Source organism: Papaver somniferum, chromosome 5, assembly GCF_003573695.1.
Source record: "Papaver somniferum cultivar HN1 chromosome 5, ASM357369v1, whole genome shotgun sequence".
In the NCBI taxonomy this organism is placed as follows: Eukaryota; Viridiplantae; Streptophyta; class Magnoliopsida; order Ranunculales; family Papaveraceae; genus Papaver; species Papaver somniferum.
In genome coordinates, this window is record NC_039362.1 from 53,801,519 (window position 1) to 53,823,298 (window position 21,780).

The following is a 21,780-nucleotide window of genomic DNA, read 5'->3' on the forward strand; positions in this document are numbered from 1 at the left end:
TTTTCCCTTGTAATTGCTTGCCGTTATCGGATACAATTTCAGCGGGTATACCAAATCTGCAAATGATGTTCTGGAATATGAAAGTAAACACATCCGCGTCTCTGATCCTGGACAAGGCCTTAGCCTCCACCCATTTACTGAAGTAGTCTGTGGCTACTATTAAAAATCGTCTTTTCCCTGATCCTTCGATGAAAGGCCCGACGATGTCTACGCCCCATTTTGCAAATGGCCACGGGCTATCGACGGAGTTTAACATTGTTGCCGGCGCGTGGATCTTTTTTGCGAATCGCTGACATTCTTTACATCGTCGGGACATCCTCGCGGCATCCTGTATCATTGTCGGCCAGTAATATCCTTGCGTTTTTGCTTTGTCAGCTAGTGATCTCATGCCGCTATGATTCCCCGCGTCCCCATAATGGATATCATTTAGAATTCGATGCCCCTCTTTCCGGGACAAGCAACGCAGTAATGGTCCAAGGAAGGATTTCTTATACAGGACCCCATCCCGAAGATCATATCTTCCTACTTTGGAGAGTATCTTCCTAGCTTGTTTCTGATCCGCAGGTAAGCTTCCTTTTTCAAGAAAGGCATGTATTGTCACTCTCCAGTCATCTTCGTTGCTGAAGTCTTCGTCTTGATTTGCTCTTGACAGGATATCCTCTTCGTCAAAGTCATTATGGATGTCTTCTCCTACCTGGTCTTCGATATTTTCTTCCACTGTATCTTGATTGGTAGCGAAGGAGAATTGAGATGCAATCGAAGGCTCGTATACCCTTGCTATTTTAATAGCTTCGACATTTTTATCCCTCAGCATGGATGATATATATGCTAGGGCATCCGCGTGCCTGAGGTCCCTTCTGCATAAGTGCCGGAACTTAATGTTCGGGATTTGTGATGCCAATGTTTGGACCAAGGCCATGTAAGCTGAGAGGGTGTCATTGTACACATTATACTCGAGCCCTATTTGCCGTATGACAAGCTGTGAATCACTTTTCAGCCTTACATCAGTTACACCCATCTCTATTATTATACGGAGGGCGTGTACGACAGCTTCATATTCAACAATGTTGTTGGTATGCTCTTTGAATTCCAAACTGAGTGCCTGTATAATCCTTTCTCCAGTTGGGGTGATAATGACAATACCTATTCCTGCGCCTTCCTTATTTTTAGATCCGTCGACGAAGACTTCCCATTGTCTTTGACTCGCAGGTTCGAGGATATCCATTGGATCCTTGTTTTCTTCCTCGGCTTCTGGTATTCCCTTAATCTCTTCGTCGTTGTCAAGGGGGAGGTCTGCTAAGAAATCTGCCAGAACTTGGGACTTCTGAGAATGTTGAATTTCATGAATGATGTTGAATTGGTCCAGATGGGTGTTCCATTTAGCTATTCGGCCCACTTTTCCCGTGCTTTTGAGGACTGCTTCCAATGGTGCTTTGCATGGTACCCTGACGAGGTGAGTTAGGAAGTAGGTTCTCAGTTTTTGGGTAGCCCATACCAGTGCGAGGATGAGTTGTTCAATCTTAGTATAATTTCTTTCCGCAGAATTGAGGCTCTTGCTGACGTAATAGATAGGCTGTTCTATCTTTGTATTGGTTTTGACTAATACCGCGCTGACTGCGTCCTCTGTTGCTGCTATGTACAGTGCCAAAACCTCGTCAGGGTCTGGCTTCTGCAGGATCGGGATTGAGGCTAGATGTTCTTTGATTTTTTGGAATGCTTCCTCGCATTCAGCGGTCCATTCGAACCTGCTCCCTTTTTTGAGAATATTGAAGAAATGTTTGCATTTGTCCGAAGACCGTGCAATAAATCTGCCCAACGCTGCTATAGACCCATTGAGCTTCTGCACTTCCTTTAAATTTTTTGGGGACGACATCTCTACTATGGCTTGAATCTTTGCTGGGTCTACCTCGATGCCCCTTTTTGTTACCAGATATCCAAGGAACTTCCCCGAGGTGACACGGAAAGTACATTTCTCCGGATTCACTTTCATGTGATGCTGTCTCATTGCTTCGAAGATATTCCTCAGGTCCTGGTGGTGATCTTTAAGCAGCTTGCTTTTGACGAGCATGTCGTCAACGTAGACTTCTAGGGTTCCTCCAATCCATGGCTTGAAGATAGCATCGACCATCCTTTCGTATGTTGCCCCTGCGTTTCGAAGTCCGAAAGGCATTCTGGTATAGCAGTAAAGGCCATGTGGGGTGTAGAACGCTGTGTGTGGCTGATCTTCTTCTGCCAGGGCTACTTGGTTGTAGCCAGAATGTCCATCCATGAATGATAGTTCTTCGTATCCTTCTACTGCCTCTACCAGCTGGTCTATGCTCGGTAGGGGATAGCTGTCCTTTGGACATGCCTTGTTGAGATTAGTAAAGTCGATGCATATTCTAACCCCTCCATTTTTCTTAGGAACAATGACCATGTTGGAGATCCAGGTAGGATATTTGACTTCCTTGATAAATCCTGCGTCCAGTAGCTTCCGAAGTTCTGTTTTTACTGCCTCATGATACTCTGGAGCCACTTTTCGTATTTTCTGTCTGAACGGGGGCGTGCCCGGTTTGATGCGTAGTTCATGTTGGATTACTTTTGGGTCAATCCCCGACATATCTCCTAGCTTCCAGGCGAACACATCCGCATATTCCTTAAGTAATTTGGTTAAGGAATGTTCTCTTCCTTCGTCCATTATGGTCCCGATTTTGATCATCTTCGGGTTTTCTTCCGTTCCTATGTTGATTTCCTTTACGGGTTCTACTGGTGTGAACACAGGCTTCGGGTTTCCGAGGACTGGGACGCTCTTTAATTGCTATTTAGCGTGTTTCTGTTCTTCGCTGGTTGTTGAGGTACTTGTTTCTGTGCTTAGGACATTACCATCTTTCGTCAAGCCCTTTCCTGTAGTTTCCTTAAGGAACAGGTCTATGGCCTTCTCTCTCGCGGTTTCTTGATTTTTTACTCTTTGGATTTTTCGCTGCTCTTCTTGCTCGTTGTTGATATGATCCTGAGTGGCCTGGCACTCTCGCGTAGTGATCCGATCTCCCTTGATTTCCATTACTCCCTCAGGTGTTGGAAATCTGAGATATTGGTGGTATGTTTCCGCAACTCCTTTGAGCTTATGTATCCATTTTCGTCCAATAATAGCGTTGTAGGGGGAAGGGGTGTCCACCACGCTGAATCTGGTTTCCAGTTTCATGGGCCCTGCGTTAACCTGCAACACGATGTCTCCCAAGGGCTTCGTGGCTGCTCCATTGAATCCGTAGATGGTGTGATAAGAGGTCATTAACTGTTCATCATGGAGTTTCATCCGTTTGAAGGCATCGTAGAATAGGACGTTTATAGAGCTTCCCCCGTCTATGAGGATCTTTTTGAGGTTACATCCAGCTACTGGTAGTGTTAGGACCAAGGGATCGTTATGGTCTTCCATATCTTCTTCGATATCCTCGGCATCGAAGATGATAGGAGATTCCATCCATTCTTCGTGTTCGTCCACCACTATCCCATCGACCTTATATAATTCGCAGCGGTCTTCGAATTGCTTCCGTAACCTCTTTCCAATCTGCGCTGTAAGTGAGGGTCCTGTGGCTTCAGAACACGAGATGGTGTTGATTGTTCGGTTTCCTTCCGGAAGTTGGACTGGTTTGGTTCGCTTGGATCTGTCCTCGGTAACATCCTTTTGTACGTAATGTTTGAGCTCTCCCGCATCAATTAATTTTTGGATCATTATTTTTAGGTTCTTGCACTTTTCGGTCTGGTGTCCGTTGAAACAGTGATATTCACAGTAGTCTTTAGACTTCTCGGATCTCGGGGGCTGCTTTCCCTTAGACCATGGCCACTCTAAGTTTTCCCTCCCTTTGATCTCTCGTAGGATACGAGCATAGCTAGTGTTGGGTTTCGTGTAAACTTGATCTTCGAATTTTCGGTCACCTGTTCTTCGTTCATCCCTTCGTTCCTTCATATCTTCGTGAGGTCTCTCCCCTGAGCAACTCCTTTTGGCCCCATTGGTTTGTTCCGCTGAATTGGTGCGGTGAGACCTCTGCGGATATGCCCTCCGGTTTTCCCGTTGAATTTCTTCAAGTCGAGCGTGCTTTTCGATAATTATTCGAAGATCTCCCTCTGTCTTAGGCACGCTCCCATGAATTTCAACAAATAGGGGACTCATTCGGTCTAAGCCCCATTTGTAGCAATTGATGCTTACCACTGGGTCCACGCTCCCTATGGCTTGGCAGATCTTGTGCCATCTGTTAGTGTACTCCCTCGTGGTTTCCTTGTAGCCAATCGCTAGTGAAAAGAGCTTATCCATTCCGGTGTTTACAGTCTTGTTGTACATGTATGTTCTTAAGAATTTCTCTGCGAGTTGGTCGTATGAGTGGATGGAGTTTGGTGGCAGATTATCGAACCATGATAACGCCGATCCCTTCAGGCTTGACGGGAAGTATCTGCAGAGTACGGCGTCGTTCTGACCCCATCTAGCTAAGACACGGTTGTAGTACCGAATATGTGCAGCAGGGTCGCTGGATCCATCATAGCATTCGAACGTTGGGACAGGGCATTTCAGTGGAATAGGGGTGTTGGCCAAGCGATGAGTTAAGGGCGTGGAGTTAGCTTCTCTCATGACCTCTTCTAACCTCCCCCGCCTTGTTTATTTTTTAATTGCCTGATCTCGGCCATCATCTCATCTCGTAGTTCCTCCATTGCGCGTTGGTGCCCTAAATTCTTCGGCTCATTACCGTCTGACTCTCCATCGTCATAATCCGGGTCGGGTACGCTACTTCTCCTTGTCGCGTCTTCATTAGCCGCTATGACGACTCTACAGTCTCGGTTTGCCTCTGGTGCTTTGGAGCTTGCTTCATCAAGTTGTTGGCTGGTCTTCGTGCTTAGAGAAATCCGCTCCTTTAAATCTTGATTTTCTCTGGACAACAGGGCTACGGCATCTGCGTAAACCTGCTGGCTCTTCCTCAGTTCCTCAAGCTCAGCCATCAGTCGGTGTGATTGGTTGGACCCCTGATTGGGAGTCCCGGCGCGTGCTACTACAGCCATGGTGCCGCCCTCCTCCATGGTCTGCACTAAAGGTGGCAGGGGTTCAGCTTCGGTTGCCGGCATTTCCAAATTGGGGTGAGTGCCCCTTTGCGGTGCCAGAGCCGCCGGTATGGTTTGATTTTGATCATTTGTTGGTGGCATTCCAAAAGTTAGAAGGTGCGCGGGTTGGAATGTTCTGGATTCATCCACCCTTTCTCTTGGTTGATTAAGTTGACTCATGGCGCAAGTATTACTAGCCTCCGCAGCCTTCGGGACTACCGCAGCCCTACCGTACTTTGTCGCTGCTGTTCTGAGAGTCGCCGCTGCAACTGAATTAGCGTTCATAGGTGAAGTGATTTCCGCAGTATCTTGCCTTCGATTGGTCATTTTAGCTTTATCTCCTTTCTGCTTGCTTCGGGTGATGACCGGGGTTGTCCTGGGTGTTTCTTTTGACAAAGCTTTGGATTTTCCTGCTTCCTGCGTCTTTTCCATCACGTGCCCTTTTGTTGACAATGAAATCTCGCCGAAACTCGCCTTCTTTACTCACAATACGTTCTTTCTGCATAAGGCATTTCAAACAACAAAAACGGGAATATCCGCGTGAAGCGGGTTAGTTGGCGAAATACATTCTTCCAGGGGAGAATTAATACACGCAAGTTACAATATACGAGTTAAAGTTTTATTAAAGGAGATCCTTAGTATAAAAACTACAAAAAAACTCCCCAGAGAGACGGGTTCGCACGAGATCTAAAGAAAATCGTAAATCCACGGATTAGAACAATAACTCTTATCGAAGATAAAAGGTGGGTTTTTGAATGTAATACAGTTAACAAATGATCTATACGGTCCGAGCTGATAAATCAGAGCAATCATATGCCAATCTAAAATGAAATCACAGGACAAGATAAATCTTTTACCGGGACGAAGTCCCTGTTTCTAGCGCCAAATTGTGAACACACAAACCACGCAGGGGTCCAAATGTTCACAATCAATCGTTATCATCTAAAGAGATTGTGATGATGATATCCTGGTGTTGATTCATTGGCTCAAAAACCTTCGGGTTTATCATGGCCTCATCTAACAACTCCATGCGAGGCGTTTGCGCATGGGATATAAGTACAAGTGAGGAAAACAAAACGTATAAGTAAACATCCATAGAGCTAAATAAACGTAAAGTGCTGAAATGTAAATAAGACCAAGGTTTACGTGGTTCAGCACTAAGGCCTACGTCCACGGGGTTTGTTGTTTTACTATGTTCTTCACGGTTACACGAATAGTCGAATGACTTTTGGGTTACATGTTTCTCTCTTCTAAATGATTTACTTACACTTGCAATCTCTCTCTCTCTCTCCTTTCCTTCTGATTTTTCCGATCCCCCTTCCTCTTGGTGGAGACGGGGTATTTATAAGGTTAGAATGTGGGACCCATCTCTGAAGACCGTTGGAACCTTATCTTCTTGTGTCCTTGCGTCTATCACGCGGAGGTCTGCGTTTGCCCCTTAATCCCGCAGAGGCATCCTCGCTCGTTCCACAGGTTGATCGACACGAACACTGCTCAGAGTGTTTAATGTGGGTAGTTGAGGGGTCTGTTCGTGTCAGACAAGTGTCTTCTGTCCCTGTCACGTCCGTGTCAGCTAACTTTCTCTCCACCGTTGATCTTAGCTTCTCTTTTGGGGATGAGATAAAGTAACTCCTCGGGGTTTATTTGGTGTTTCGTGATGCATCATGTTTTGATGTTTTGTCCTGCATGCTTTCCACGTATCTTTTTATATACACGTGTCTGATAGTGAGATATATGTGTACACACATTCCGTCGATGAAGTGTGCAATTTTTATGTGGAACACAATTTGGGGTTGGTTTTAAGATGTTATGAAATGAAATTCTAGAAATTGATGGTGTAAAACTAAACATGGGTTGTCAATTTTGATTTTTTTTTTGTAGATGGATAGCATGACGATTGATGATTCTGAGTTTGAGCTCTGTAGCGTAACGGCTTTATCACCCTTGGATGGTCGATATTGGAAAAAGGTTAAAGATTTGGCTCCGTTTATGAGTGAATACGGTCTTATTCATTTCCGTGTTATAGTGGAGGTACAATTCATAAGTCAAGTTTCACCCTCAGCCTTGTTTTGTATCCTATATGCTTGATTTTTTATACAAGATCATTTATGAAAGTTTTATTTTGATATTTTGTTTGAACACAGGTCAAATGGCTGATAAAGCTTTCACAAATTCCGGAAATAACAGAGGTCCCCAGTTTCGGCAAGGATGCCCTGTCTTTCCTGGAAGGAGTTATTGATGGGTTTGGTGTGAGTGATGCTTTGGAGGTGAAAAAGATTGAGAGAGTTACGAATCACGACGTGAAAGCAGTAGAATACTTTCTGAAACAAAAATGTCAATCCCATCCGGAGATTGCAAAGGTTGGATTTGATTCTCTCCAGTTTCATGTTTTTGAAGCTTCTTGTTGCTTTCAATTATCGTTGTTGTTAAACTTGTGCCGTTTAATTTATTCCAGGTACTTGAGTTTTTCCATTTTGCTTGTACATCAGAGGATATCAATAATTTGGCTCACGCGTTGATGCTAAAAGGGGCCTTAAATACAGTGATATTACCTGTCATGGATGATTTGATTAGAGCTTTATGTAAGATGGCAAAAGACAATGCTCATGTTCCTATGCTCTCTCGCACTCATGGACAGGTACTGGAGTTTTTTTACGTGAATAGCAAAATTGTGTAAACTCTATTTTGTTGTTCAGAGGCTGATATATATGTCTCGCTTTATTTGTTGGACTTACTGTGGTTTTCACTTATTGAGTTATACCATTTTGTTCTCTTGATCTTCTCATAGCCAGCTACACCAACTACTCTGGGAAAAGAAATGGCAATTTTTGCTGCTAGATTAAGCAAACAAAGACTTGATCTATCTAAAGTTGCTATACTGGGCAAGTTTGCTGGTGCTTCTGGAAATTACAATGCGCATCTTGTCGCATACCCCGAGCTAAGCTGGCCTCGAGTTGCCGAGGAGTTTGTAGAATCTCTAGGATTAAGTTTCAACCCCTATGTGACTCAGGTTTGTTTCTGATCATATATGTTCCATTTTTGTGGATATACTGTGTTTTATTTATAATCAAAACATTTTTGCTACCAATTTTATATCGTTTGACTTGTTCTACTTGTAACGAAAGAAGATTTCTCTTTGAGGGTCATGGTTATGTAAATTGTTTAACATGGTATGTGGTGGAGAATATGGAGTTAATAGTTATGCAACTCAAATAATGCGTTTGTAGTTTATTAAACATATGTGAATCATCATCTACTCCCTGTTCTGTTTTTACATGTGATGGTTGGTTGTGTTTTCCTTCAGATTGAGCCTCATGATTATATGGCAGAACTGTTCAATGCAATTAAACAGTTTAATGTTATATTGATGGACTTTGACAAGGATGTATGGGGCTACGTGTCTTTAGGATTCTTTAAGCAGGTAAACACGCAATATGAGAAGGAAGTTAGTGTACATGTTGTTGGCTGTCCACTCTATGTTTCTCTACCTAAAAACTTCTCCTTTTCTGACCTTTTATTCAGATTACAAAGGCTGGTGAGGTTGGATCTTCTACCATGCCTCATAAGGTGAATCCCATAGATTTTGAAAACAGTGAGGGTAATCTTGGGTTGGCCAATGATGGACTATCTCACCTGAGCACAAAGTTGCCTATCTCGCGCTGGCAGGTAATAACGATCTTAATGTTTTTAGATAGTTCCTTTGGTTTATTAACTATGAATCTTACACTTTAATGCTCTTATCAAGGGTTACTAAAATATTTGACATTCTGTTTATGCATGATACAGTTTAACACAGATTTTGCATATTTATACTGCAGTTGCCTTATAGTTTTATGTTCTTCATTTTTATGTTTTTTTTTTCGCACCTTACTGTATGTTTGTTTAACAGCGTGACCTTACTGATTCAACTGTTCTAAGGAATATGGGTGTGGGATTAGGGCATTCTCTTCTTGCTTACAGAAGTGCCCTCCAGGGCATTGGAAAGCTTCAAGTGAGTATTTTGTTGTGGGCTTTGTGGGGATCTTCTCCAACCCATGGAGAAACTACATTCAAGCAAAAGTATATATATCTCTTCGACTATGATTTAGTTAGTTGTTCATGTTTCTTATTTGTTCTCATTTCTAGGTAAATGAAGCTCGCCTAAGTGAAGATTTGGATCTATGCTGGGAAGTTCTTGCTGAGCCCATACAGACTGTAAGCATCTCTAACTTTTTTTTTAGATAATCAGATAAAGGGAATTATACAATAAAGCAAAATAGATTGTATATCACCAAGATCGATAAACCTCTATTGTAATATACATCAAATCCTTGCAGTTTCTCTCTACACTTTCACCATTTTTCTAAAACTCCACGGGTTTGTATTTTCCCTTATCAGGTGATGCGAAGAAATGGTGTTCCCGAACCCTACGAGAAGCTGAAGGAACTAACCAGAGGGAAAGGAATCTCTAAAGATAGCATCAGAGAATTCATTTTAGGTTTAGAGATCCCTGCGGATGCAAAAGCTAATCTTTTGGAACTTACACCCCACACCTACATCAGCGAAGCAGCCAGTTTAGCTAATGATGTTGATAAGTTTGTTGATCTAGTGAATGGTGTTCATGCCTTATAATAGGAGGAACCCATGACCCATCCAATTTGTGTGTATTTCCAGAAATTCCGCAATTCAACCTCGCGATAAACCTAAGTAAACAAACATGAGCAGCTGATTAATTCCTGGCATGCTCCTGTGTTTTATGATTTTTGAAATGAGTTTTTACTCTTTGTACACTTCATTGAAGATACAGTTTTCCCCTAATCCAGTTATCTTCACGTGCAAAATCTCTGCTAGCTGTTGTTATTTTCTTCTGTTTCGTCTTGTTAATGATTGTAATGAAATGAGATGGGTGTTTTTAGATTGAATGCTAGGTCTTTAGAGTGCATATTGCTTAGTGGGTTAATGCACTTATGTTAACGGTAAGAAAAGGCGGCGTGAGTTTATCATCGCACTATGACTTCTGAAGTTTTAGTACTGATTGAAGCGGCTGCGAATAAATGCATGATTGTATATTCGGGTGATGTATTTTACAGGCGAAACTCCCCTGTGCGAAGCGGCTATTGAAGGACGTGTGAGCGCTGTAGCATATCTCCTGAGAATGGGAATATGCATCCTTTGCATCTTGCCACTATGAAAGGTAGCATGTAATCCAATTGATCTGGTAGATTTATATGTTATTCGGACATCCCCGAGTAGTCTGATGAGGCCCTGATGCTTTTTTTGTGTTGCAGGACATAAAGATGTCGTAATCTTGTTACTATCAAAAGGCATTCATGTAGATGTTTCAAATGATTTTGGCTCACCCCTTCAATTTGCTTGCTATTATGGGCATGACGATATAGTTAAGCTTCTTTTGCATCGAAATGCCAATGTGAGTAGCTTCTGTTTTTCTTCCTGAACAGGGTGTGCCTTTTTGCATTGTAGGTACTCAAATAGTCTCTATGTGGTAACCTAAATCTTATCCTGACACGATGTTGACTGTCTGATCATGACGTACGTTTAGTTTTATTTCTTAATCAGAACTACCTTAAGTCAATGCCATCTATGCTTAGAATTTCAAAAAGAAAAAGAATTTCGAAATTAGAAGAAAGCTCTGTAGATATAACCAAAGAAATACCTTCTTATTGTATGTTGTTGAGTTTTATTTCTTCCTAATGCTACTTCATTAAGTTTTTTCCCTTCAGATGATTTGTTAGATTGCTAGTCTGGTCACCTTTAGTGTATAAAGGCACCTTATCCTTGCACAGAAGAATATATAATCATTTTTATCACCTGTACAGTTTTTTTTTTTCCTGAGGCCACCAAGTCTCTCTTCCTTTTTGTCTTTGCAGCCCATTTGCTATTCAACGAGGCGACTACTTCTCTTCAGGCAGCCATCCATTCCAAATCTTGGCAATGTGTGGAGTATCTACTCAAGGTTGAAAATCCACTTTTACATTCTTGTTGGACTTTATTACATTTGTTTAGATTTACACTAGTTTGGGTGATCCGAACCTGCAGTTTGTGAGTATCATTCTGATGAAACTTAAAGCTGTTCAAGCTATACTTATTTTCCCTGATTTTAAATGTATATTTGAGAACTTCCCATGTTTCTCTTGGTTCCATGTATTTTGCTTTGCTCTTTAATAAGTGTGTACCAGTGTTGATGGTGTATTCATCCAACAGCGCTGTCTATTATTATGCATATGCTTGTAGCTGTACAATGCCTGAATAGATTGTCTATTATTATGCTTTTTTTTGGTGTGTGAGTGTGTGTGTCTATGTAACTTGTTATTTTGAATCTTTTCCCATCTGTGCAGGCAGGTGTTGATCCAAATGGTGGACCAGATGGAGTAAAAGCTCTACCATTTGCAGCTGAAGTGGGGGTATTACAAATCATCAAGCTGCTAGTTGAAGCCGGTGCAGATCCAAATGTTACGGATATTGTAAGCTATATGTATTCTGGGTCTGTGTTCACTTACTGGACCTGACTTGTTGTAACTGGCCATAGTTCAACTGGAAAGTTCTTAGTATTTTGTTGGACTTTATAAAGCTCTGTTGGCCATTGGGAATCAAAGGGATAGTCTTATCTATGCACCCTTGAACTAGAAAGGCACAGTCATGGTTACCTATGTTTAAATTTATGGAAAAAGTGGTGGGATATACTTTGAATTATTCATGGTGCTTTGGTTTCTGATGGTAGTCTGGCTTATGAAAATCAACGTTTTCTCGTGTCACAGCATGGACTAAAGCCAGTAGAAACAGCAGCTTTCCATGGTAATCGTTGAGGTGTTGAGATTCTCTTTCCTGTGACATCTCCTATTCCATCGTATACGGACTGGAGCATTGATGGAGTAATGAGGCATGCAGATTCTGGGATGTCCACATTAACGGTAAATATAAATTTTTATCTCACAGTTAGCTTTTATAAAGTGACTCCACATTCAACTTATTCAGAAGATTTCCCTTGTTTTACTTTTTAGGCCAAGCACTATGGTTGATGATTTCGCTTTGATATAGCTTCATTGTAGTGAGATCCAACCACTATGGTCCTTCGCTTGGCTTTAATGTGCTGATTTCCCTTTGCTTCCCAAAAAAGAAAAACTAAGTTTAGTGACACCCAAATGTTCAAACATAGTGCTTGGCTTGATCTGCTGGAGTGTTGGCTAATTTTGCCAGCTGAAATATACAGGGAATGGATGGATTAGTTCAAACTGGGCAAAAAGAAAAAAATGGAAGAGAAGGGTATTTTAGGGATTTAAAAAATGGCTCCAACTAGGAAATTAAAATTAGTTTCATCAGTGAAAACAAAATAAAAAATTTCTGCTACTCCAAAGTTCATTTCTGGAGTTCACTATGAGTTATCAACTATCTCTAGATAAATCACTATTTCGTTCTCCTCCATCTTCATTTCGAAACCCTAATAATTCTTACAAAACCAGACAACATATCCCCACAAAACCCAATCAATTTTCACTTCAATTATTTCCAAGAAACAGAGATTTCTCAATTCGTGGAGGAATTTTAGTGCTGGAATCGTTGGAGAAGATGGAATCAAGCAGCGGATTCTCTCATCTCAAATTAAGGTTTCTCCTAATGATACTCTATCGGTTCCAAATGATGATGATGGTGGAGAGTTTGAAACACCCACTTTTATTGAGTTTATTACTTCTGAAAGAGTTAAAGTTGTTGCCATGGTTGGTCTTGCTTTAGCTCTCTGTAATGCTGATAGGGTTGTTATGTCTGTGGCTATTGTTCCTCTTTCTTTGACTCATGGTTGGAGTAGGTCTTTTGCTGGTATTATTCAGGTAATCAACATATAAACCCTACTTTCCACTCTTGGTTTTGGAGATTTTAAATTAGGGTTTCATTTCCTTGATTGATTGTCATTTGCAGTCGTCTTTTCTTTGGGGATACTTGATTCCTCCTATTGTTGGAGGAGCTTTAGTAGATTATTATGTTGGTAAAGTAGTTGTGGCATGGGGTGTGGCTATATGGTCATTAGCTACATTTTTCACTCCATGGGAAGCTGAGACTTCTTTGTGGGCACTACTTGCAATGCGAGTATTGCTTGGAACTGCAGAAGGTGTAGCTCTGCCTCGCTTGAACAACATGATCTCAAGGTATTGGTCAAACATTCTACTTTGTGATTTCAGATTTCATGCTGAAGTTCATGTTATGATATGGTTTTTGTGTGATAGAATATGTGCTTATGAAAATTGCAAATAAGGGTTGCTGAACTAACATTTACTTTTAGATGGTTTCCGAAGACGGAACGATCTAGGGCAGTTGGAATTGCAATGGGTGGATTTCAGCTTGGAAATGTGATTGGACTTGTGCTTTCTCCAATCCTCATGTCACAGGGAGGAGTCTTTGGACCTTTTGTAATATTTGGATTATCTGGGTTACTTTGGGTTTTAGTGTGGGTTTCTGCCACATCAAGTACTCCTAGTCCCCATCGTCAGATATCCAAGTATGAATTGGACTACATAACAAACATGAGGCAGAGCCCCGCAGTTCCAGGGTTGGAGAAGAAACCTAAAATGACAAATGTCATCCCTCCTTTTGGGCGATTGCTTTCAAAATTACCTACTTAGGCCCTAATATCTGCAAATGCGATGCATAGCTGGGTAATGACTGCTATTCTTTTAGTGACAGCTTAGAAGTAGGCTTGATCTTATTTGTGTATGCATTTACCTATTTAACAATTTTGTAAATGGTAATCTAATCATCAATTGACTTTTGTGCAGGGATATTTTGATATTCTTTCGTGGATGCCCATATACTTTAGCACAGTAAGGCTTTAATGCACTATTTAATTAGGAACAATTTTGTCCTAGATTTATTAGTAGTCTTAACTGGTTGGAATTTGTCTGTGTGGAACAGATCCATCATGTCGACCTTAGACAAGCCGCATGGTTTAGTGCAGTTCCTTGGACCATGATGGCGGTTTTAGGATATTTTGCTGGTGTTTGGTCTGATATGCTAATATCCAGTGGTACACCAGTTACGACTACTCGCAAGATAATGCAGGTATGTCTTCTGAAGAAAAGATCCATCATATTACTCAATGCATTTTTTTGTTTTCCCTCTTGGACACATACATAAACTGGTACCTAGGTCGGACATTCGAGGACATTTGAAACAGCTCTACTAGCCGTATACTTGTATATATTTGCAGCTTAACAAAGCTTGGAAAAATAGAAGAAGCTAGAAATAAAAGCAAAGATGTAGAAACATGACTCCATTTTTCTTCAATATAAGCCTAGATGTAGCTGTTTTATTTGGCATGAAGAATTCATAACATTACCCAGTCCCTGATTCCCGTGTCAGCATTTCCTAATCTTTTTGTTTGCCGTGTCAGAGTACCCTGTATTCATACCCCGACACTCTTACCATTGTCGTTACACGGATAACAACCTTACTTATTTGTGATCTCTCTTCTGTGCAGTCTATTGATTTCATTGGTCCTGGGGTTGCTCTTCTAGGTCTTACTGCTGCAAAAACTCCGTTTATTGCCTCTTTTTGGCTCACTGTAGCCGTTTGCTTTAAGTCTTTCAGCCACTCTGGTTTTCATGTGAACCTTCAGGTGGGTATCTTTAAAACATCACATTTGGAAGCAGCAGACAAATGGATCTTTCATTTGTACTTTTCTGAATGTTTTCCTTGTTTTATCACGTGAACAGGAAATCGCTCCACAGTATGCTGGCACACTACATGGTACTATTCTTCATCTGTAACTTTGTATTCCGTTATCGTTCCATAAATCTTAGGAGTGACAAATGATAATTTGTGCTTTTAACTCTTTAAATGGAGTTTGTTCTTGTCTCAATCTGACCAATGTGGATTGCTAACAGGAATGTCAAATACTGCTGGAACATTAGCTGCCATTATCGGAACCATTGGCGCAGGTTTCTTTGTGGAGCTAGTAGGTTCTTTCCGTGGGTTCCTGTTGTTTACCTCACTTTTGTATTTCGCCAGTGCTCTCTTCTGGAACACCTTTGCTACAGGAGAGCGGGTTAATTTTGATGAAGTTGATCAATAAAGGAGTAGTTGTACTTTATATCACAAGTTGTTTGAGTCAGAAGTCATGGTAAAGTTTTATTACTCTCTTGATAATACTTATGCGAACAGCAATATCATCAATGTACAGTTCTTAGGCGACGTTGAAATCTGCAAGTAAATGTGTATATGTAAGATATGGAATCTTACTTTTCTTAGTTTTTATATGCTATTTAATCTCCAGCAATTAAATGCATATCTTTAGAAAATAATAATTAGTAATTTTTGCAGTGGAAATACAGGGGAAAGTAAAGAGGCAAAATGGTTTCTATTGAACAGTGTAAAACTGTGTTACATAAAATATACTAGCCCTTAACCTGTGCCGTAACGGCACGAGCCCTGATGTTGGTTCACTTTTAATATCGTATAAAATGAGTCCCGAATACTTATCAACTCCTTCTGGTCCGATGTATGTTAAATCTGGCTTGGTGATAGATATTGTAGGGATATCCCCTGTTTTGTTTTCTCTGTTCTATCGGGTAAACAACTAATGCTGTTAGCACACTTCATTAAATCAGAAATGCTTTCTAAAATTATACACGTTGTTGACATATAAAATTCAGAAAAATATATACCATAAATAATTTTAAAGGGAGTTTGTACGCGTTTAATATCTTAAATTAAGAAAATGAGTTGACTTCTGTAATTTTTTATTTTCTTCCCCCATTTTTGATTTTAAAAATCTGTACATAATCTGTACTTTATCGGACCTTTTATTTACTTATTGGAATATATGCTATGGAAATTTTATTTCTGGAAATATATCTCTTGATTTGTAATACCATATATATATACTCTTATGTTGCGAAGTCTCTTTGGCAGATAAGTGGATATGGTCACCTCCAGAATCGTCAGCTTCCTTGGCAGCCGTTTGCCGTAACCATTGCACGACTTTTTATGGTCGAGGAGTATGCGGCTTAATCGCAATATGTATTCTTTTGGTGAGAAAGAAATTTCAAAACCGACTAATATGTAATTGGGGAGGAAAGATCGAATTTCCCTTATTGTCATGCATCTTTTAGTGATCGAGTACATCTTTTTTGTTCCTGAGATGATTTGTAAGACCATATACTTACCTTGCAAAGTCGCTCGTACAATCCGGTCATCTCTTACACCTGCCAATAGGTGCCCATTTTCGCCTCTAGAATCGTCAACCTCTTTGGTAGGCGTATGGCATAACAATCTTCTTTCTTTTCAATGTGGAGCAGTCTGGTGACCAATTGGTGCAGTCTCGCTTCATTTAATTTACACTACCTCTAGTATTTTTGTACACTCAGAAAGAACAAATTATAAATAACCTGATCTGCCAGCATTCGTGATGGTCATCGCAATGACAGTATTTGATTTTTCACTTTTTACCGCATATCAATCCGGAGAAATGCTATCAATAAGAAGAGTAAAACACAGAGACGTTATAACTTATTCAAGAAAACCGAACAATTGTAGAGTAAAACACATAAGTCAGGGTGCATTATCCGAAACGATAACATTTGTTGGCGTCTTTGATTATATTTTTTTTTTGATAAAAGTGCAATTTTATTGATTTAATTTTTGCCAAAAGTGAAATCATATGCTTAGGAAGTTGAAATACGTTAGCTTGGTGATGCTAGTGTCAGAAAATTTCCTTCAAAACCACTATGAATTCAGATCAAGATTGGGAACATAAATTAGATTATCATATCAACACGGTTACACAAGGATAAATCAGATCCACCAATGCCACTGTTGATCATGACTAAAGGGACTAATACTGAAATGCAAAAAAAAAAAAAAAGGAGATTACACGTCAACAAAATGCAGTAAGGGAAACGCAACTGAATAAAATGCAGAAAGGGAAACACATAAAAAAAAATACAGACATACAAAGAAACATGATATATTATTTTCAGGTATTGTATTATTTGGTGCAAGGCTTCGTAATGTTTAATCTTCGGCAATGGTAGATGCAGAGAAACCTTCGGGCATCTTCTGAACGCATGATTTCTTGTGGGGTGGATCATTATCGGCCACAATCTCATCTTCAGCGCGGATGATTCCGGTATTCTGGGCATATATGGTTGGAGTTAGTGCTACAGGGAGCGAAGGCAAGCTTGGGGTATCAAGATTTCTACGATAGAGGATTTTGGGTACCTGTACAAAACGATTGAGCACCCACGATGACATATCCATCTCCCTAAAACCTAACGCACACGTGCAGAAAATGTCTGTGGTCTGGATAACCACGGCCATCGATTTATCATTCCCCAAGATAAATCTGGACCACCACTAACACTGGCAAAGTTCGCCAAATTATGTTTTTTTGTATTAAAATAAAATATATTATATTCAATATAAAAGAGAATATAACAATAACAAAAAATAGAAAAAATTAATTGAAGACTTAAGTTTGTTCACTCTAAGCTTTATACATGATGTCTGTGATTAAAAATTGAAAGCACGCCCAGCTGCGGGGGGTGGCAACATTGGTATCAAGTGATTTTGTTGTGGTGGCGTATGACAACCTGAATTTTCGGACTTCTAGCGGACACATGTTCGACCTTGTGGTCGGGTCCGATCCATCTAGTAAGTCCAAAATTCCAGACCGCCACTCGTGTAAGACCAGATTTTTCGTTTTAAAAGATTTCAATAATTAAAAATCAATAATTAAAGCTCAACTAAATTTACTAAATGAAATGTAATCATACTTTTAAAATTACAAAACTTTCAGATAATAATTACAAAATTAAAAGTATCAAATTAAAACAAAATAACGCTTCGATTAAATTTACAACGCGATACCCAAATCTCCGTGATATATAATAATTTCTTGTCAGGTAGTCTTTCTTCGTTCTTTGTGGAAAGGGAGGAAAAGGGGTGATCAACCAAATCCCAGTAGGAAGTTTCCAAAAATGATAGAGTGTATCGAAACACAAACAAATGCAACAGATACAATAATTAAAACCATGCACGAAAGTTCACAACACTACTTACGCCATTCTCAACCACAAATACTTAACATTTTCTTACTCAAAATCTTCAATCTTAAATTCTAGATCCTTAATCTAAAATTATTTATTAGTGGAGATACAAATTTATTACTTTAAATTAAGGGAAAATTAATAGATCATTTATTATGAGCAATTGATGAGAAAACATTACAATGAGGAATTAATAAATTATTTATTATCAGCAATTAGTATGGAACACTAATTAATTAGACATTTATTATATTAATTATTTATTTATTAGATTTTTCCTTAATGGGTCATTAAATGATAGTTTAAGAGGAGAATTACAGCCGTAGATTTATGTACTGGGAGAGTAATTCTCAACCACCAATTACATAGGCTAACTTAGCCAAACTGTGCTTTATACTCTTGATTCCTTCATATACAAGTGAGAAGAAGACCTTAGAGACTATACTGGGCCGCACATCCATGGGCTACAAGCCCTACAACATTCCCCCTTGTACGGTCCAGTAGTTATTCATATGCAGTGCTTCACATTTAGTGCTTCGAATATAGTTCTTCAAAAGTTGTCCTCTTCTTGATGACTTGTGCCGGAATCAATTTTCTCATTAAAACTTTGACATGAAAAAACTCATTGAGACAAAACCTTGGTACAACTTTTCACATGTTGTACTTCACATGTTGTCTCGTATTTTACATGTAGTTCATCACATGTAATACGATCTTCAAAGATCGTCGAGTCTAAGTTAATTTCCTCTTTAAAACTTCGTCAGTCTAACCCAGAGGGACAAAACCTGAACTAAAGAAAAAGAGTACAACATTAAGTAAACCTAGAACATAGTTGGATACGTATACGTTGCCTCATTAAAACCTTGACAAGGAAAACCCAATGGGGAAAAACCTTGACGAAGGGAAAAGAGTACAACGTGACAGATGCAAGTAAAGGTGATCTGCTGCATATGATCACTTTGCTCCGTTGAAGTTGATTAGTTGCTTCACAACTTTTAAGGCAGAAAATCCTCGTGGAAAAGACAATATCCTTAGTTGGGAAATTACTTCCCGGTGTTTATTGTCGTGTCATTAAAAACCTTGCTGAGCATTAAAACCCTGTGGGAAAAAGTAACATCGGTGAAGGAAAAGAGTTCAACACACCATTAGATGCTCCCCCTGATGTAAGACAATTTTCATTAGTCTAATGCAGTCAAAAGGAGTTTATCACACATTACTTTGGTGACTTGAATATTTATAAGACCATGTTGTTGATTCTGTAAGTTACGTACGTTACTTAACGAATTATCGCGTTTCATTTCTTTGACTCGGATATTTTCAGTAATATCAACGCGATCTTTATGTCTTCAACGTTCAACATACTTGATGATTTTAGTGTTGTCTCGCTAAAAACCTTGTCAAGTAACAAAACCCTTTGGGAAAAACTATTCTCGATCGAAGGGAAAAAGAGTACAACACAACTTCAATTTCGAAGTAAAATATGTCGACATCATATCCTTGGATCCTCCCCCTGATGTCGGCATCTCCCCCTGATTATTTTCAGAGTTGTTCCAGACAGTTCCTTTAGTCATGTATTTTTCGAAACTGAATATCGGTAATGACTGAGAAAATAGCATACCATATTTCATCTGATTACTTTAGTTGGAGAAGAGATTATTGTTCCTTCATAATCAACAACTTTTGGATTGCACTTTCATTAGCATTCCTTTTATGCTTTTGCAGGGATAAAACAAATTTATGTCAACGGTTACTTTTAAGTACATGATTACGTTCATTATACCATTCCAATGACGTTGCGTTGGCGTTTAGCTATATCAAGCTAAAAAGTTCCCTGAGGATGTGAAATTTAATCGAGTACATTATTATCCTAAGTACAACAATGCGTCTATTGTACTTAGATATGGGAATTTCATTTCCCAACACATCTTCGTCATCTTCGTTTAGACGAAATGGTCACTTACTTACATTTGAACCTCGACTAATCATGGGAGTGCTATCAGGATGCATGTCTTTTTTAAATTTCCTGACAACTTTAGACATATGCAAACTGGTGGAATAATGTACCACAAGCGCAGCATTCGGTCGAGCTTTCCCCAGGTTTTTCATCTCAAATTCGGATTTCAAATAGCTTTTAAGGTCTCTTATTACATCAAGAGTACCCATCATGTCTGTATCATCGACGTAGATAGCTACAAATCCAAATCAGGAACTTTCTTGTGAATCCGCAATGAAAATAACTTACTTGTCTATCCCCTCCAAATCAAATAGTCACTTAGACGGGTATACCACATCCGCCTGATTGCTTCAATCTATAAGTGAGTGTTATATCTAACTCTAAACTCACTCTGTGGTTTAGAGTCACTTGATTTGGGAAACAAAAGGCTATCAAGTACTTTTGTAAATATCTGCTATCTCTTGTAATTATCTGCTATCTCTTGATTCTTTCAAAGATACGTAACAACCACATATATATGCTTCATTTCAAGTCCTTTTGAAATTACCAATCTAACTAAGTAGCGGAACACGATAACGTTCATTACAAGAGAACAATTTCAGGGCATTGTGAGAAACCTCGCGCCACAAGGAGAGTCTTTATATTTTAAGACTACTTTATTCTCATTATGCTTTGTGACAAATTAATAATGTATGTCCAATAGGCTTTACACTTGGTTGGTTAGCACTATCACACCAAATACCTGTATATTTGTCAAAGAACCAAGTTCTACTTGGATTGTATGGGCCAAATACGCTATTCGTTGAAATTAAGCAACAACGAGCTTGGTTCGATCTCATCTTGCTTTATTTCCTTAAGCAAATGTATATGAAATTAATCATCAATATGCTCGCATGATATTTCCAGTGACTCGTGCACATTCTCATAATCCACTTGGGATGTCATTGTTCTCTGGAATCATTAAACTTTGGAACGTCCTCCAGTTTGATTCAAGGACATATTCAGAGACAATTTATGAAATAATTTCTGATGATATAAATAATTTGTGCCTTACTCACCTACTTCCTTTCTAGGTGAGCATTGATCGAAGCTGGTGGTCTCTCCATCTTCCTTTCTGGATCCACGACCTTAACTACACTTCCACCAAGTGTAGTTGCAACACCTTAGTCTATGGTGTATCCCATACCGAGGATTTCTAACCTTGCAGGAATATTTGCAGCTGGTATGTTTGATCTTGTCACTTTAGCGACATCAGTGTACATTCTGAAAATCGATTATTCTTTGTCACTTCACATTTACATTTGTGGAGTACAAGAATCAATATGAGAGACAGTGGGAACACACCACGACAATTCCTGTCATTCCCTTAGAAAATACTTTTTCTTATCTCCCCCTAACAACGGGAAGACTGTCTCATTAAAATGACAACCCGCAAATCTAGTGGTAAGAGATCTCCTGCCAAAGGTTTTTAAAATGCGGATAATTGTTGGGAACTCATTTCCAACATAACTACTTAACTGTTTTGAAGACCCATCATGGTACAATGTGGAGTCGTAATGGCACATATATAGTGCAACTAAAAATGCGTAAGAACACGAATGTCAGGCTTAAATCCAGTTATCAACTGGTACGCAGAAAAGGTTGACTAATATTGGGTTCTAAAAACGAATTAATTAAAGATGCGTGTAATATTGCGTATCCCCAAAGAAATAAAAGGTAGGTTGGTAC

The 21,780-nt window shown here is 39.6% G+C and overlaps 1 protein-coding gene and 1 pseudogene across 2 annotated transcripts; both read left to right on the plus strand.

The window, feature by feature from the left end:
- Positions 1-6,826: 6,826 nt before the first annotated feature.
- On the plus strand, positions 6,827-12,387 carry LOC113281584 (adenylosuccinate lyase-like). Of its 2 annotated transcripts, XR_003326262.1 has the most exons (14): positions 6,866-7,095; positions 7,209-7,424; positions 7,520-7,702; positions 7,853-8,074; positions 8,369-8,485; positions 8,587-8,730; positions 8,954-9,055; positions 9,190-9,258; positions 9,442-10,237; positions 10,332-10,471; positions 10,932-11,017; positions 11,400-11,525; positions 11,820-11,972; positions 12,272-12,387. XR_003326262.1 is itself a non-coding variant. In XM_026530374.1 (10 exons), exons 2-10 carry the CDS (start codon positions 6,946-6,948, stop codon positions 9,673-9,675), a joined length of 1,437 nt encoding a protein of 478 aa, XP_026386159.1. In that variant the 5' UTR covers positions 6,827-6,856; the 3' UTR covers positions 9,676-9,869. The 2 variants fall into 2 exon arrangements, 1 of the variants encoding a protein (XP_026386159.1); XM_026530374.1 differs by lacking the exons at positions 10,332-10,471; positions 10,932-11,017; positions 11,400-11,525; positions 11,820-11,972; positions 12,272-12,387 and adding an exon at positions 6,827-6,856 and having other exon boundaries at positions 6,946-7,095; positions 9,442-9,869.
- Positions 12,388-12,529: 142 nt separating this feature from the next.
- Positions 12,530-15,321, plus strand: LOC113281585 (annotated as a pseudogene).
- The last annotated feature ends 6,459 nt before the right edge of the window (positions 15,322-21,780 follow it).